General features: G+C 48.4%; 1 protein-coding gene across 3 annotated transcripts in view; it reads left to right on the top strand.

The window, feature by feature from the left end:
• The first annotated feature begins 11,079 nt into the window (after positions 1 to 11,079).
• The window catches only part of TET2 (tet methylcytosine dioxygenase 2), a 71,312-nt gene continuing 66,751 nt past the window's right edge, over positions 11,080 to 15,640 (top strand). For 2 of the 3 annotated variants that reach the window (XM_057379231.1, XM_057379230.1), the window contains exon 1: positions 12,241 to 12,368. In XM_057379231.1, coding sequence (XP_057235214.1) covers positions 12,339 to 12,368 — 30 coding nt within the window. In that variant the 5' untranslated portion in view covers positions 12,241 to 12,338. Of the gene's footprint in view, positions 11,099 to 12,240; positions 12,369 to 15,640 lie in introns of those variants that run through there. The other variant, XM_057379232.1, reaches the window with a different exon arrangement.

The raw sequence follows: 15,640 nt of genomic DNA, 5'->3' as shown, positions 1-15,640 counted from the left end.
AGCAGCCTGCAATATCCCACCCAGTGCCTGCTTTGCTTCTCCCTTCACTGGGCAGTAGCACTGACAGCATCCTGCTTTCTGCTTTCCCCACACTCAGGCCAGCCAAAATTTGTGATACCTTAAAACAGGACTGGTTCTACAGCATGACGAAAAGGAGATGAATGCAGGCCCCCTGCTTTCTCACCCCTGCTTTCTCAACTGCCCTGGGGAGGGAGGATGTGCCTGAAAAAGAAGCTCTCCATGGCTGGATTCTTTGGATGCTCCTRCTGCTGTGGTGACAGTTCCCTGCAGAAAGAAAAGGATGATGCTTTTCTGTGGGACCAGAGGGKGGACTGGAAGGTGACTGGGAAAGGGGATGAGAAGGAGAAAGGGTGAGAGGAAGACTGAGCCCAGAACAAGCCCTTTACCTGGCAGGTTTCATCACATCACCTTTTGTACCCAGCTCTGCTGAGGGSCAGCTCCTTGCCTTCACCACTGCCACACCTCAGGACAGAAATCAAGTAATACGGGAGGTTATATGGGAATTGTTAAAAAATGCAAATTTCTTGCAGCTGTTGGATGAGCAGAGTATGCACACAAGGCCTCTGCATTCCCATGTTGCTCTTCTCCACTCTTCCCCATCCACAGATACCAGTACAGGTGTGCACGAGACAAAAGGGGTTGGAGGTGTCATTAAAATCAACTGTCACCTCCACGCACAGGTGCTGCACATCAGATACAGTCATGCCATGAGGAAGCTTCAGATGGGGATTTTACCCCTCCTTTGCTGCTGATTTGTATGTAGGAAAATCATGGGTTGGGAGAAAGATATCAATGAGTTTAAATGGACTGAAATGTCAAATGCATTACTTCTAGATGATGTTCAGCTCCCAGACCAGATCTTGCTTTCCTTGCCTCAGAAAAGTTTGTCCTCAGTGGGACTCAGACTCTGACTTGCACTGAAGCTTCAATGACAYAATTCATTGTTCAAAAGCTTTCCCAGAGAAGAACGGTATGAAAGAGCCTGTCCTGTGGGGGACAGGATAAATGTTATCTCCCGAGAAAACATCGCGTTGAAAATGYGCAAGAGGAGCAAATGAGAAATTAAGAGCTTGATTTTCAACAGGCAAAGGGTGGGTCTCACCTAAGTTCGGGGTGAAGGGGAAATTCTATAATTCGAACTTTCAAGCTGTTTTTCCTGAGAGCATTTATGCATATATACATTTACATTCCTGTCACAAATCTAGTACAGACACATGTGCACATATACAGCGTCTTTACCCTCACTGCAGCTGATCTGGTGAAATTTCCCAGCTGTTACCAGCACTGGCCCCAGCAAACATCAGCTCTGTTGCCCGTTCATTCTCTCTAATGCAATTAGGACAGATTAACATGGGTGACTARATGTGAAAGACAACTGCACCTCACCATCTCCATCCCACCCGCATTTTTTAATTTGAGTCTTGCTCTTTTCACAAACTTGTTGCTCTCTTGACCTCCCTCAGATGGAGCACTCTGKTTTTTTGTTGCTTGAAAATGAAGAAGAGCTCTGGCAGGGAAGGACAGCCAGCTGAAACAGTAAAAGCCACAGGAACCCCACAGCAACGGCCCACAAAATTTCTTTTGTAACCAGGACACATGTGGGACCTTCATGAGCTCCTAGTGCACTAGCAGCCACCACTCTTGACTCCTCTGTCAATCCCTGGTTTCAAAATCCCTGGAAGGTCTATGGAATTAATACCAATTCTTTTGCACAGGATATCTTGACTTTATCTCTTCGCTTTGGAATGCCAGGCATCTGCTGCCTGTACAGAGTTCCACCAACAGGGGAGACATCTTCATGTTTGTGTCATGTTTTTGTCACAGTAACAGCATAAATGGCTTAAAAGTGTGATTCATATTAATCTGGACCACACAATCATCTTTTCTGACTCTCATACAGCACAGCCTTCAGGTAACCAGTTAAAGCACCATGATGTGTTTTTTTAGACAAACCCTTGGTGGAAAGGCTCTGCCACTTYCCCTGCTAAATTATTCCACAATTTAGGAAAAGAATGGCACTTTCCCTTAAAAATGRGAATCTTTCAGACTGAATTTCTCCACCTTTAGCTCCCATCTACTCTGTTTTGTTTTGTCTTTCTCTGATTGATGAAAGAATTTGCAGCTGCTGAGAACATTTGTCTTTGTAGACATTTGAGGACTGTGATCTTAATCTTGTCTTTTTCAAAATAAATAGTTTAAACTTACTTGCATCTCTCAGAGGCACACAAGTTTTTCTGACCTCAGAAAAAAAGGTCAGAAACTGATGGGAAGCCTACAAGGCCTCTCTGAGCCCTTTTAACCTGTTAGCATCATTTGGACGTGCATCTCCCACCTGCCAATGGGTATAACTTTCCAGTTATTACTTTGACTGWCCCTGCTTCCTTAGGTATTTCCCACAAGTGGGAAACCTTTGTTTACYTTTTTTTGCTGTATTTAAGTAATTTTAAAAACTTCAGAAGGTTGGTTTTATTGAACGCACATCTCTATACATTAAAGAACATTTTCCATTCAAGTCATTCCTCAGTTTACGATCAGCCATGTTTTTTAATGTATAYTTTAATATTCCAGGTTTGGTCCACTCACTGGCATTCTAGCAAAGAGCAATGTAAGYTGTGCCCCCTCTTTCACCGGTGACAGTGTGTTCTGTAACTCTCTAAGTGTGGACAGCCTAGCAAATGACACATCTCCACTATCTATCTTACTCCAAGAGCCCAGATTTTATTTTCTGCATGGTCTCCAGCTACTGTTGGGACACTTGTTCTTCCTGAGACTCTTAAAAAGGTCCATCATTTCCTTGGCATGATGGAAGCATGGGGTTGTGAAAGATTGTAGGTGGTTTCTGATCCATCATTGGCCTGAGTGGGTGGGTATTTCCTGACCAGCCCTGCCCTGCGGAGCCTCTGGTGCAATATAATCTCCAGGCAACTTCTTTAAGMAGACAATGATCTTTACAGCCAGAAATTATTGTCCTGGCAATAAATGTGCATTGCTGCCAGTTAGCCCAGGTTTTTCTTGCTTTATTTCCAGAGAAAGTGAAGGGCAGTTGATGTTCAGCATTTTAACAGAATTTAACACAGAGCAGATGACTTGCCATGTCCTCACAGCTGCCAAAATCCCAATTCAGCAATTCCAAACCCTTCTGCTTGGGGGAGAGCCTTGCTGTATAAGCTGTCATTCCTGCAGATATCTCTGAACTCCCTCATCTAATATATTACTGGAAGCACGCCTCCCCAGCTGGCTGCCTTTCTCCATCCGAAGCTTCACCAAGCTGTGAGCACCAGAGGATTCCTCCCTGAGGCAAACAGGCTGCAGGGCACACTTTGCCCTTGGACAGCACAACCCAGAGCAGCCTGTTCTGCCCATGCTGAGTCTGGGCCCCTCCTGGGGACCTGGGGGGCAGGTGCCCTTCACTGCCAGTGGGTCACTGCTTAGCAGCTGATTGTGCAGCAGCATCCTAAACATCTCCCTTCCAACCAAGTGGGCTCTAACAGCCCTCCTCTTGATGCCGTCCCCTCTTCCCTCTTTATCTGTCTCCAAACTCATTCAATAAATCTTCCTCTCGCTTCCTCACGAATGTCAGATGAAGAACAGCCTTTCCTGGTATTTGTCACAAAATTTAACCCCTGTTTTCTCTGCTTAGTTTTCCTAAATCAGCCATGCCCTTCCATATCAGTCTTTCCAAACTGTAATCTGTCCCCCAGAGTCTCTGTGGTGCCTGTTAAATCCTAGTTTGCTTCTGTGCTGAGTATCCAAATACTTCCTGTTTATTTTCTGTACTTCTGGCATGATTTCTGAAGGAATTAAAACCAAATCTGTTTATCTTTGCTAAATCCCTCTGCTGATAAGGGTATTAGTGTTCTTATTTACAGATGGAAGAGCAAGACAAAGTAGGACTGGAAGTAAAAATCTCATAAAGTGAGTCCCTTATTTGAGATGTCCTAAAAATATCCAGCAGTTGAATTTTTTGTAAAAGCCAAATAAATATCCTCTAAAMTTTGTGCCCCTTAAGGCACTTCAGTTTAGGGATCTCAAATCAGTGGCATCCCCACTCCCTTGGTACTGCAGAGAACCGAGGATCCTGCCACAGGGGTGGAGAGCTCATTCCTTTTTCCTGGAAGGAAATAAGACAAAAACCTTGCAAGCTGCATGTCAGAGTCCTTGGTCACAGACAACCTTCTTCTATCAGAGCAATTACTTTTTAATATGTCTCCTAATTTTTCAGAGATGGAATTAGCAAGGCAGACATCATTCCAACAGCTATAATTTTTTTTTAAACTTTTTATCAGCTTCATAAAACCACTTTTTTCCTTGTTTCTCAACACCCCATTAAGAGAAGGAGAAGACAGGGCAGGTTGTCACCACCAAGAAGCCCTGCAGCTATTTTTCATTTTGACAGTGGCATGCTACATTGGAGGCAGTGGCTCCATGGAAAGGTACATGACGGTGGTTTGAGGTTGACCCCTGAACATGCTTTGGCCTCCAGCCCTCAGCCCTGACCCAAAGTATCTGCTAATGCCAGTGACCAAATGCAGATTCCACCTGCCTCACCCCGCTGCTAGCCAGAAAGGGRCATAGGGCATTTTGATGATAGAGGAAAACTTGTGATAGTGAAAGCTGCCCCAATGAACCAGGAAGGCAGCTGCCTTTTCCTGAAAGAAGAGAGAATTTGTGGGGTTTTTAAGCTGCTCAGGGTGGCAAGGCCTTCTGCTGGTGTCTCATAGCTGCCGAGCCTTGCCAGTCTCCCCTCCTCACTCTTCAAACCCTGAGATAAAAAATGCACCTTTTAATACAAGGCAGTGACTGTGACTCTGATGTATCTTTCGGTAGAGCTTCCCTACAGCTTTTTGAAGAAGGGCAGAAGGACAACTGTATGTAACATGCCCACATTTATCCAAAGAAAAAGGTTTGAATGAACAGCTTCTTCCTCGAGCTGCAAAACCCCAGGGTACTGCCAGTTCGTGCCCAAACAGGAGATTCCTTGGGTGTCTTGCCCCGAAGGAGCTACAGTGCTGACTCCCTGCCTAAACAAGTAGCAGGCATGTAAGAAAAAATTAAAGCAAGCTGACAGCTCAACTAGGACCACAGACAAACWGCTCTGCCAGAGAAGGAAATCAAAAGAGACAAAGACAGCTACAACATTTATCTTCTTTATACATTGCTTCTAGATCAGAAAATCCACACTAAAGAGATCACGGGCACACATGCATTTACATTGCATTTGAACACTGTTTAGCTGCTTAAATGTATGCTGCAAAGCAGTTGGCTTTGCATATAGCTTTAATTTTTAGGGTAAAATTGATTTAAGCAGAATTTAACTCAATATAGTTGTACCTACACTAAGGGAATGAACAAACATGACACTTCTGCTCAAGGGCTGAGAATTTCTGAGTCACAGGGCAATGGCAACCCTATGATCAGTTTTGGGCTTCTCATCTGGATGCACTGGGAGAACAGAAACCAACAAGTAAAGTCCTATTGAGCTTGTTAAAAAGGCAAATAATTAAAAATGAAAAGCCCTTTGAGTCATACAACCTCACAACCCCTGCCTTTCCCAGCTGCTGCCCAGGCACACAGCTAAGGCTCCTTCCAAAAGACTGGCATTTGCTGTCCTACATCCCAGGTGTCTGTGTATCACCTCATTTAATTGCTTCATCAGTCCCTTCTAGTTTTCCCCTGGTGCTTTTCCCTTTGCAAGACTTTCTTACGACCCAGCTTTCATTACATGCCAGGAAATCTCAGGCTGTGCTGCAAAAAGTGGCACATATCCTTGACTTCTCTGTGTTAACAGCAAAACCTCTTCCTTCCCACTTGRGAATGAAATGTAGAAAATGACCAAATTCCTGGTACCTAAAGCTGTATGTTTAAATACATACTCTGGAAAATATCTAACTGAAAGGGACCAGTACTGATTACTGACACTGTCACTAGTGTCACCAGCAGACATCAAGCTCACCTGGAACACAGCCATCTTTCCTTAGTGCTACAGACACAGGGAACCTGTTTGTAGATACCTAACTTGAAAAYGTGGTTTCAGGASATCAGTGCTCAGTCACTCCTTCATCTTCTACCATGATTTTCTGAGGAATYTGGAATCAGTTTCCAAGGGGAAAARACACAGAGCCCCTCTCAGGGCCTAGCACCCAYAGGAATTTAGCCCTCCATGCATCCCATTCAATGTGTAGTCAAGCAAAAGTCATGTTCGGGGACAGAGGACAGAGTGGTTTGAACAAGCCACTGCTCCAACTGGGACGCTTTGGAGTAAAGCTGGGAAGGCAAAGTGAACACTACTGATTTCCATACCAGCCACAGAAGCACCAAAGCTTCCTGCACCCATCCCTAGCGCACACAGGCTCTGTTCACACAGCTCCTGGGGGCTCATCATATGCAAGGGATTCTCCTCCATCACTATCACCAACAGAGACCAGGAAGAGCACAGGAGATTCCACAGCCTCGTCCACCTGCTCACTTCCTTAACGCTGCTGCGGAGCCACCGGGCAAGAGCTGCTGGCAGGTGAGGTGATGCCAAGCAGACCCCATGGGCAGCATGTAAGAATCCATGCCAGGATATCACCAACAATGCTGTGGAAGGCTTTGAAGATAAGGAGAAAACCAAGCATCACTGGAGAAGGCAGGGGGCAAAAATCAGCATTTGGCAGCTGCCTTCTGCCCAGAGGCAGGCTGCCTTTCCTGCCCAGTCCACCCGAGACCTCAGCTATTCACGCCGYAGTAAAATGCTCACAGTTCAGGGGTTATGGAAGGAATTCCTCCARCAATCAGAGATTGGATGGATACAGCTACCAAATGTTGCTCTAGCCCCGAAAGTCAGTGATAGATGCACATTGTCACACACAGACTGACACTGGTGGAGCAGTCCTGGTCGCACATCATTGCTCAGTGATTCCGTGGAGGGCTGGAAGCACAGCTTTCCTCTCCAGAGCAGGATTGACTGATGGTGTAGCTTCGAGCCACCTGATGGCTGCAGAATGTACTCGACAGAAATACAGCACAGCTCACCACRCTTCGCTGTGACAGGCACTTGCCTGTGGGAGAACATTCAGCCACAGCAAGCCTGACTGATGGAGCAAGACTGGCTGCCCTCTCTGCCCACAGGGAGGTGTTTTGAGGAAGGGCAACCACGCTCTCTGCACCCATCCCCCTGCGTATGTTGGYCTGTGCTACTGGGTTGATGCATTTGTTTTCTCAGCTTTGCTGCCTTCCCAAAGGTGCTGCAGTCCAGGAGTGGACACACATGAGGAATGCCGACAGGCTGGGGAGTGGGATGAGCAGGGCAGGAAGAATTGACTTTGATCCTGAATGTCACCAGCTCAGTTGCTGATCTAGGATCTGTAGACACTGCTGAGTGCTCCCCCTTTGCAGGTCAGCTTCTGGCCCTTTCTTGGAAAGTTATTACCAGAAGTCAACAAACTAAACTGCTACTTCTTTAGGAGTAACCACAGACCCGATGTCCATCCCTCAGTCCAGATCCTCCCTTGCATCCTGGAGTAGAGTTTCTGCTTCTCTTGGATGCAGGATTCAAGACTTTACTCCTACAACCATGAAAAAGCAAGCCTGGGACCCCCAAAGGACAAGCTTTGCCTTCAGAATCCTTCAGAAAAGGTCTCCTGCTCTATCTCTGTTTAAGCCACCTTTACCCTGTCTCCCCTGCCATGGGCTTCCTTCCCCCAGGGCATTCATTCCAATCATGGTCCTGGGGCAGGAATTGCCTAGTAGATGCCTAGGGTGCCAAAATTCAGGCTTTCCAGCCATAAATACCTGAGCAATCACAAGGCTACAGTCACCTTCAKAGCCATAAACACTGAAGAGCAGCACAGACATCCACACCCACTGGCAAAAGCCAAAGGTCTAAAAGTTGAACTGTCTACAACTCCTAAGAAACACACACCTTCCATCAAGAGAATGACAGCAGTGGACAGACAACACACCACAGCACTGATATTGTCCCTGCAGGCATCCCAGCCATTGGGCACCTCGCTCCCAAACAGACAAACAGAACTGGGCTCCCCATGTGTTTCCTCTGCAACAACTCATCTGTGYAGTCCCGGAAATGCCCCTTCCTGTCCAGGGTAGGAATGCAACSAAATGACAGATGGTGATCTTTGATGAATTCAGGGGAAAAAGGTGGTGTCCTGTCATCAACATGAGTCTGGCAGGGCCATTTCCCACTGCCTGCTGACATGGCTGCAGCCCCAGCATCACTGTCATCCCTCAGCTCTGAGCAGGGACTCTCAAGCTCATGGATGAGGAGATGTCTTAGGACCCAAAAAAGCATTGCTGAAAGCATAAAYCAAAGCAAAACAATAGCTCACTGAATTGGATTTGTTGCCTTTCCCTCACCTTGTCCCTCTAGGGCTTCTGGTAGATGCTGCTGTGATCCAGACATGGGAAATCAGTGTCCCTCGTGACAGAGACTTTGTSYGKRSRRAGRAMRKRMRWGASWKWYTKYMKGCMKRMCWWKYMWSWSMMRRCAGWCMKYYSWSYKRKCYKWSMKRKWKGYTYRMKSARGKARRWWARRYWRKCTAWYKAATKWMTTTCTTCYCACCTMGACCAGCTGYTCATACTTCATTATGGGGGCARGACAACATGAATAAAAACAACATGRAAARTTKAAGTGTCAGTAGAAACARTTAAATTATAGCTCTGAATTGMTTTTTATGCAGAAATTCTAAGTCATAGTTCAATTTGGCCCTGCAAGCTATGTTAAGTGGGTAGTTAATACAAACTCACTCTGCAATGCAGACTACAGGATGAAATATTATTTGCACYGTACATCTCTGGACATTTAATTTGGGGCTTAGAGGAGGCCAAGTATGTTACAGTCCATCAGAAAATCAGTCAGGTTTGCTCACTGCAGCTTTAGGAGGAAACTGGCTGCAACTCTTGCCCTGGCCACCCCGATGTCCTTCACAGTGAGCAAGCTTTTCCTCTAGCAGAGGGGCAAGGCCCATGCTCTTTGAAACCACTGGATTTATTGTGTGCAATTACACACTGTACACACAAATGCTCTAATTGCAGGGTGCTTTTTACCTGACGTTCTGCCCATGAGAAATGGTGTGGCTGGGATAGCTCTAGAAACAGCTCCAGAACACCGCTTGAGCTGAGTGCATTTCGGCACATTTCCAAGGAAGCTGCATATCTGTTTTTTACAGAAGATACTTGCTTTGAGAAATGCACAGAACTTAAGTCAGGGAAGAGCATGTTTGAGAGGTTAAACGCTTTTTGCCCCCAACTCTTTAAGGGTGAAAAARTGTGGGGGTTTTTATGTCACTTCTCACTGTGGTCATGCTCAGTCATTTTTTTTCTGTTTGACAGATACAGCAAAGCAAAAAGTGTCAAACKTTCTCATTCAACAAATACCATGAAGCAAACAGAACTACTCCAAGTGAGAATTTAGGTTCATGTCCCTCCCGTTAGGCTGCTAACGGATACCAAGAAACACGCATTGCAGAGCACACTGCATTTGACAGAAGCGTGCACAACAGAAAGCCACTGACTTGGAAGCCAAAAGATCCTGCAGTTTGTMAAAACGTAGCAGGACCACAGGATGGCACCAGGTCATTTAGGAGGTCTGTAGGTCAAGATAGCTGAGCACAAGCTGGCAGTGCAGGGAGGCTCCAGTAAATGTGCCTTGTGCTCCGGGAGGCAAGATAGTAGCGCTGGTTCAGCAGGACTGTTCGTGGGTTTATTGAGCCTGGTGATTACAACAGGCTGTCATTAGGGCAGTAAAGTTTAAAGAGAGAGWGAGTGAGAGAGAAAAGAATAGGGAAGGGAACCACACCTATGACAGGAAGCATTTAAAAAATGCACGTGTTTCTCACACACATACGTGCAGGTAACACATGCATGAGTGGTCCCTTCAGCACAGGAGCACAGCAGGAAAACAAAAGAATCTCAGCTCAGTTTCAAACTCTTGCTTGTGGCTTTTGGGTTTGGTGGTTGTCGGAGGTTTTTTCTCTCTCTTTTTTTTTCCATTTTACCCACCCCACAGTTACCTAGGTTTGCAGCTGCTTGCTCATGCAAAGTGAAGATAGGTCTTTGCTCCAGTGCAGCAGGGTCCTGCCAAAACCAGCCACCTGCCTCTTCCAGCCACAAARGGCTCGCCAGCACGGGAGGCATCTGAGCCATGCAAAGGAGGGTCACCTCCCCCAGCACAATGCAAATGCTGAGAAAAGCTCGGAGAGAGGCCCCACCAAACCCTGTCAATGCTGAACTCTGGTTMGGAAGAACAAGACAGTGCAAAGGATAGAGGAGTCTACAGTGCCTAAGAACAGCTCAGGGACAAGGGAGCATTTTGAACTCACTGAGAGGCTGAGCATGTTCAGTCCTTGTAAAGTCAGCTGGATGTGCCACACCAGGGGGAAAAGCAACCCTAGTCTTTAATAAAATAGGCAAACTTAAAGTAGYTTTAAATACTGATTAAAGCCTGCTGGAAATCAAGCAAGAGCTGTGAAAGCTCACCAAAAACAAAAAATAGTCTAAATTGAGGCAGACCTTGATCATTTTTTGCATCATTTACTTTTCCAAAAAGAGAGAGACCTGAGTCTCTTTGCATAGATTTAGGCTACACGAAATGCTGCTGAAATCAGCTCTGCAGGAGTAAACACAAAGACCTTTGTCAGAAACCCCATGTATTTTCCTACAGGATAGGGCTAGCCAGACCAGCACCTTTCTAAGGGGTGGGAAGAACGAGCTGCCTTGAAAAGACACAGAAGTGACACTGCCACCATCAAAGAGCTATTTTAGCAAATTGTAAGGGCAAACTTTTAACTCTGGTGTGCTTCTAAAATGTTTCACAGAAATTAAAGTAAAACCAAAACTCAGAGAACAACCTGTGATGTGAAAAACAAATTACTCAGTGATGATCTGAACTTCCAAGAAATCACTCCGATCTGCATTGAATGCAYCGTATTTGTCATCTTGCTGAAGCCCTTGCTCACCAGCTTGCCTTTGCCAGGCAGTGGACAGATGGGGATTCAGCATCTCTTGGGCACCACTGACGAATGCAACGCATGCAGATCTTCTCCTGCCACCCCCTGGGGCCAAGGACACAGCGGAGAAGGTAAGAGGGTCTGGCTGGGAAGCTAGTGCTCTCCTAAAATCCCCCCCCACCCCCGCACGAGTCCCGGGCCGGCCGGGGGAAAGCAGCCTGGCGGCTGCTCTCCTTGGCGCGGTGGGAAGCGGAGCGACCCGCTGGAGGGGAAGCCCCCGGCTCCGTCCGGCGCTCGGGACTCCGGGCGGTGTTTCGGCGGTGTGATAGCCAAGCGCCGGTTCCCAGAGCGGCGGTTTCGCACACTTTTACTTCTGCTCCCCGCAGCTGCCCAGCAGGAAGGGCTCCAGCTCCTCCGGCGAAGGGCGGCGAGCGGCGCACGGAGGGGATGGCAGCGGGAACTTGTCCCCCGCCGGCGGGGACTGGCACTCTCGCGGGGCACCAACCTCCGCTCCCGGGGCTGCGGGGCTGGGACCGGCAGCCAGACCTCCTGCGGCTCCCGCTGTCGCGGGCACGACACTTTTTCTCCTGCGGSGAGCCCATAGTTTGGGAATGGTGCCCCTAGTCCCGCTCCTCACGCACCGGAGCCGCGGAGCTGAAGGCGCTCCCGGGACGGCTGTCCAGCTCACCCCGCGCTGAGCAATTCCCGCTGGCAGCCCGGTGTTYGCGGGGACAGGGCTTCATTTTGGGGGAGCCTGAGAGATTTTGTGCGGTTTTTTTTCTTTTCTCTTTCTTTCTTGGCTTTTCTTTTACGGCTGTCAGCCGCCTATCGAGCACTACCAAACTGTCTCCCCCCGAGCCCCGCGCCGCAGGTGGGGGAAAGCAGCCCGGCGACAGCAGACGGGCTCCCGGGTCCGTGGGAAAGCGGCGCCGGCCCACAGGCACGGGAGAGATGCGGGGCGGGGAGTGTCCCACGGGGGGTGGCGGGGCTGGCGCCGGCGGGCGGTACCCCGCGTCCCGCCGTGTCCCGCGAACCCACCGGCGAAAGCAGAAAAGGCGGGGGGAGTAAGAGGGCGGGGGGGAATCCCCAAAAGGCCGAAAGAGCGTCAGCAGCCGGAAAAAAAGCCCCGCGCGGTCGGGAACGGGGACAGCGCTGGTGACGATGCTGGGGGCGCCCCCGCGCCACGCGCTGGGAGGGGGCCCGGGGGGAGCCGTGCCGCGCGCGCGGGGCGGCGCGCGGGGCGGGCGCCGACGTCAGGGCGCCGCGCGCATATTGATGCGGGGGCCCGGCCGCGCTCGCCAAGGAGCAGAAGGAAGCAAGATGGCGGCGCTGTAGGAGCGGGGAGCGCGGCGCCMGGGCTGTGCGTGCTGGATGTCGGCGAGGCTGAGGGACGCGGCAGAGGTCAGAGCGGGATGCCCACGCCGGCCGCCTTCTCCGCCCGGCGCTACCGGGAGGTGTCGCGGGGCTGCGCCGCGCCGCGCCGCGCCGCCGGGGGTCGGCGAGGAGGGGGCACCGCCGGGGGTCCCCCAACATGGCTGACTGACAGGGACGGCGGGGGCGCCGCCGCCCCCTCCTCACGGGGCCGGACCCGGGCTTCGCCTCGCCGCCCCTCCCCGCGCCTTTGTCTGCGGACGGGGGACGGCGGTCGGAGGCGTCCCGGCTTTGTGCCGCTCCCCGGCCCCGGCTGGACACAAAGGCGGGCGCAGCCCGGGGAGAGGGGAGAGAGGCGGGGGCTTGCGGGGCTTGGGGAGGGCGAGGGGATGCCGAGTGGACCGCGGTGCCGGGGGGCTTGGGAGSGAGAAGTGCGTGCGGGCGAGGCGGGGGCTCGGAGCGAGGCCTCCCATTTTCCGTGCAATGATCCCCACGCGTGTTTTGTCCGCGTTGCTATACCCTGCCGTCGGGGCACAATGTGGCCACGGGATGAAAAGGAGAATCACTTTCTCGAGCGTGTTCCTCTAAAATAATGCTTTCGGCGAGGTCAGGCTCGTTCCCCGCCAGATGACAGACAAGAGCAACAACCTCACCACGCCTGAGTCAGACGCGCGGCAGTGTGCGCTCGCTCGCTCGCATCACGGCGTTTATCGGCGTTAAATCACCCCCTTAGACACCAGCGCTCATTCTCTTGCCCCGAGTTACRAGGAGGCTTTTCGGCTCGCGGTCTGAATGTTGGAAATTCAGCAGACTCTTTTCTGCTTAAGTAATTTTCCTTTKCGGAGTCAGGTGAAGGGAAAAGTGATGTAGTATAGCGTGCTTTCTTCGAAAYGCTGCAACCAAAGATCTCATCATAAGATTTGTTTTCCATGATGAGCGGCATGCGAATGTGCAGGCTTTGAGCATTGATCGGCAGCTCTGAATGTTCAGCATCATTTTCTTTTTTTTTCTTCTTTTTTCTTCTTTTCAATGTGAAGTTTAAGAGTTTCAGAGATGAGGAGATAGTGTCCCTAGTGAAAGCAGGTCAGTGGGTGTTGTTTGTCGGCTAATGAGGMCATTCTACTCGCGTGTTAATGGCAGGTTGACTTACTGCAGCAGGGGGTGGGTGCAGTCACACATTCGCTTGTGTATTTGCATGTGTATTCCACCACGGCACTTTCTCTGGAGGTTTTAAAATCCAAAACGATGTGGTTGCCGAATATACTCAACWGGGAAATGTCAATGGTCAGTAGCCATGTATAAACTCGAGTTACAGAGGGATCTGACTGCTGCTGTTAACTCTCTGAAAAAATGGATCTATCGTGGATTTTATCCCACARAAGACCACCATTCGGAACCAGTGAAAATAAATCACTGTTGGGCAGTTATTTTGTGTTTCTCATGGAAAGTGTAGTATGAACCCTGCCAGTGAAGTCGGAAAACATTTAAATCTAGAAACCAGGGTGTAGGAAGGAGGAAAGAAAGGGAAGGCAAAGATGTGGAAAATAACAGTGTTTTGGTGGTGGGACTGAACTGCTGTTTACATGAAATGGAGAACCCAAAAGTCATCTTTCATTTTGGGAAGTGACATAAAAAAYCCCAAAAACTTTGTGAATTCATCCAGGGAACCTCAAAAAGTGATTTTGTATTGGCCATTCAGAACATATCTTCAGAAGGAGACAAGGCTGAACGMGAGATGCTGAGGCATCTGAATTTGCCAAATTGTTACTGTTGGTAGTAGGGTTTTTAACCAGAACTTTGGCATTGTGGTGATGCAGTGTGGTGTCTTTTAGTCAGGAAAACTGGTATTGTTTTGATACAGTGAACATGGTCCTAGACTTAGGCATGTCAGCATTGTTTAAAGAACAAGAAATGTGTGCTCCTTGAGGAGTTACCATGATAGACAGATGTCCAAGGTCTTTTGTTGGTACCAGTGCTGCACTGGGTAGCAGAAATAGGAGGTTGTAAATGTTTTGGCTTCTGCATGTGGACCTAGGAGAACCAGTAGTGGCTGCTGGTATGGGCATTTCAGCTGCCAAAGTTGGTTGAGATTGTTGGATTAATGCTGGCGATCCTGTTCAGGGTTATAGAGAGTGCCTCACTTGTGAGTTACTTGCATGGACAGTATTGTTTTTAATCAGTGTGCCTAAGCAGTGATTTTAAATCCCTTGTTCCATTTCACTCCAAGTGGAAGATACATTTTGTGTTTCTACAGGAGCCAAGTAAGGTCCTTCTTAAAAAACTGACAATTTGTCAAGGTGGAATTCCAGAATTGGCTGGAATTGTCAAATTTGGCTTGTCACAGCAAGTGACCTCTCTACCTCTCTCACTGGGCTGCTGCACAGTAGCTCTAGGCATGGTAGCAGCATCTGTAAGCCAGCTTTACAACTGGAGCCTGAAAGTGGTAGAACAAAGTTGCCAAGTTTCAAGTAGAGTCGGTGGTTATCTTGGAAAMTGTGCTGGAGAACACAACCACAAATTATTTTGGCAAATAATATGCAGTATTTATTTAGTCCAGCTCTCTGATTGCTGTTAAGGCAGTCAGCCAGCAGCATGAAGTGTTGTGACATCATTTGGAAAGGCTATGTGCTGGTTCTGAAATGGAGTGGGATGTACTATGATTCATTATAAAAAAAAAAAAAAGCTGTAGTCTGAACAGAGATAAAGCATATGACTGCATCATGGCTGAAAGCCAAGAAGAGAATTGTATGAATCAATCACACTTGCAGCATTATTCCCATCCCTTACTTCATAAGGCAGTGAATACCATCTTACTCATTTAGTGATACTCTGCAGCAGAAATATGCTTTTGAACACTGAACAAGTAACTAGCAACCAGTTGCCATAGTTCCGGTTCTTACTTTCAGATCATCACTGTTCTATTTGCATACCTCGTCCCAATAATCCTAGATAATAAAACCTTACAAATGGAAAGTACCGTGAGTAATCATCCTCTCAGTCATCCATTGAAAAGAAATCACTTCTGTCTTACCTTAAGATAGATGTCTGCTTTAAAAAATTATCTATAGATGTCTATATATATATATATATGGAAAATCACCCAGTTTGCCAAGGAATTTCTTACTGAGTGAATGCAGAAATGGTGGGGTTAAGGAACAAAATTCTGAACCTGCAGCATCAGATGGACTAATCCCAATGACAGCTGATGACTGACCCAAAAAGGTTGTTTGGATTAAAATACTGGGAATATTCCTTGCATTACGTAGCAGGGAGTGACAGGAGGAAGGCAGAGAAAAACAAGG

Source organism: Malurus melanocephalus, unplaced genomic scaffold, assembly GCF_030028575.1.
Source record: "Malurus melanocephalus ecotype Western Australia unplaced genomic scaffold, MMel_1.1 scaffold_394, whole genome shotgun sequence".
NCBI classification, from domain to species: Eukaryota; Metazoa; Chordata; class Aves; order Passeriformes; family Maluridae; genus Malurus; species Malurus melanocephalus.
This window is presented reverse-complemented; position numbering and strand designations above follow the sequence as displayed.